The sequence below is a fragment of the Rhea americana genome, unplaced genomic scaffold (genome assembly GCF_003343005.1).
Source record: "Rhea americana isolate MKP2758 unplaced genomic scaffold, rheAme1 scaffold_429, whole genome shotgun sequence".
In the NCBI taxonomy this organism is placed as follows: domain Eukaryota; kingdom Metazoa; phylum Chordata; class Aves; order Rheiformes; family Rheidae; genus Rhea; species Rhea americana.
Genome location: NW_028186567.1, coordinates 322,244 through 323,155, shown reverse-complemented (window position 1 = coordinate 323,155; position 912 = coordinate 322,244). Strand labels below are relative to the sequence as shown.

The following is a 912-nucleotide window of genomic DNA, read 5'->3' as shown; positions in this document are numbered from 1 at the left end:
GTTTCAGAGCTAGGTATTCCTGAGGCTGAGACTACTCTTTTACATTAGCTATCAGAAAAGGACGGAAGACAGAAAGGGGAGAGGAGATGTTTTCATCTATTACTCTGCTTTTGGAAAGAGATAGGGGACAAAGTAACACATACTTTCCTCTCCCCAAGTTTGCTGTAAAGCCTTTTTTTCTTTCTCTTGGAGGGCTCCCCAACCCCTGTGATGATGGGCTCCCATCAGCAGAAGGGCGACGGCCAAGGGATCCCAGAGCAGTCTGGTGGATGCCATGGCAGTGGTGGCGGAAGAGGATCCTGTCATAGCAGCGGGGAAGAAGGATCTCTAGGCTATCAGATCCAAGGATCATCCTGCCATGGTGGAGGAGGAAGCAGCAGTGGTGGTGCTATCTACCAGACCCACATATCATCCCCCTCCTTTGGAGGAGGAGGAAGTTCAGGMCACCAGAGCCAAGGATCCATCAGCAGCAGCAGTGGAGGAGGAGGAGGAGGAGGTGGTGGTGGTGGATCAGGCCACCAGGTCCACATAACATCATCTTCCTTTGGAGGAGGAGGAGCAGGCGGTGGTTCAGACCATCAAAGCCAGGGACCCATCTGTATTGGAGGAGGTGGGGGAGGAGGAGGTGGTTCAGGCCATCAAAGCCAGGGACCCATCTGCATTGAAGGAGGTGGGGGAGGAGGCAGTTCAGGCCAAAGTCAGGGATCTATCTGCACTGGAGGAAGTGGTGGTGGAGGAGGTGGTTCAGGCCTCCAGGGCCAAGGGCCTATCTGCATTGGAGGTGGTAGTATAGGAGGAGGTGGTTCAGGCCAACAGGGTCAAGGACCCATCTACACTGGAGGTGGTGTGGGAGGAGGAGGTGGAGGAGGTAGTTCAGGCTACCAAGGCCAGGGGCCCATCTGCATTGGAGGT

The 912-nt window shown here is 55.0% G+C and overlaps 1 protein-coding gene across 1 annotated transcript in view; it reads left to right on the top strand.

Annotated features, from left to right (window-relative positions):
• The first annotated feature begins 213 nt into the window (after nucleotides 1–213).
• Nucleotides 214–912, top strand: part of LOC146589957 (uncharacterized) — a 12,814-nt gene continuing 12,115 nt past the window's right edge. The window contains exon 1 of the mRNA XM_085315367.1: nucleotides 214–910. Coding sequence (XP_085171493.1) covers nucleotides 214–910 — 697 coding nt within the window. The remainder of the gene's footprint in view (nucleotides 911–912) is intronic.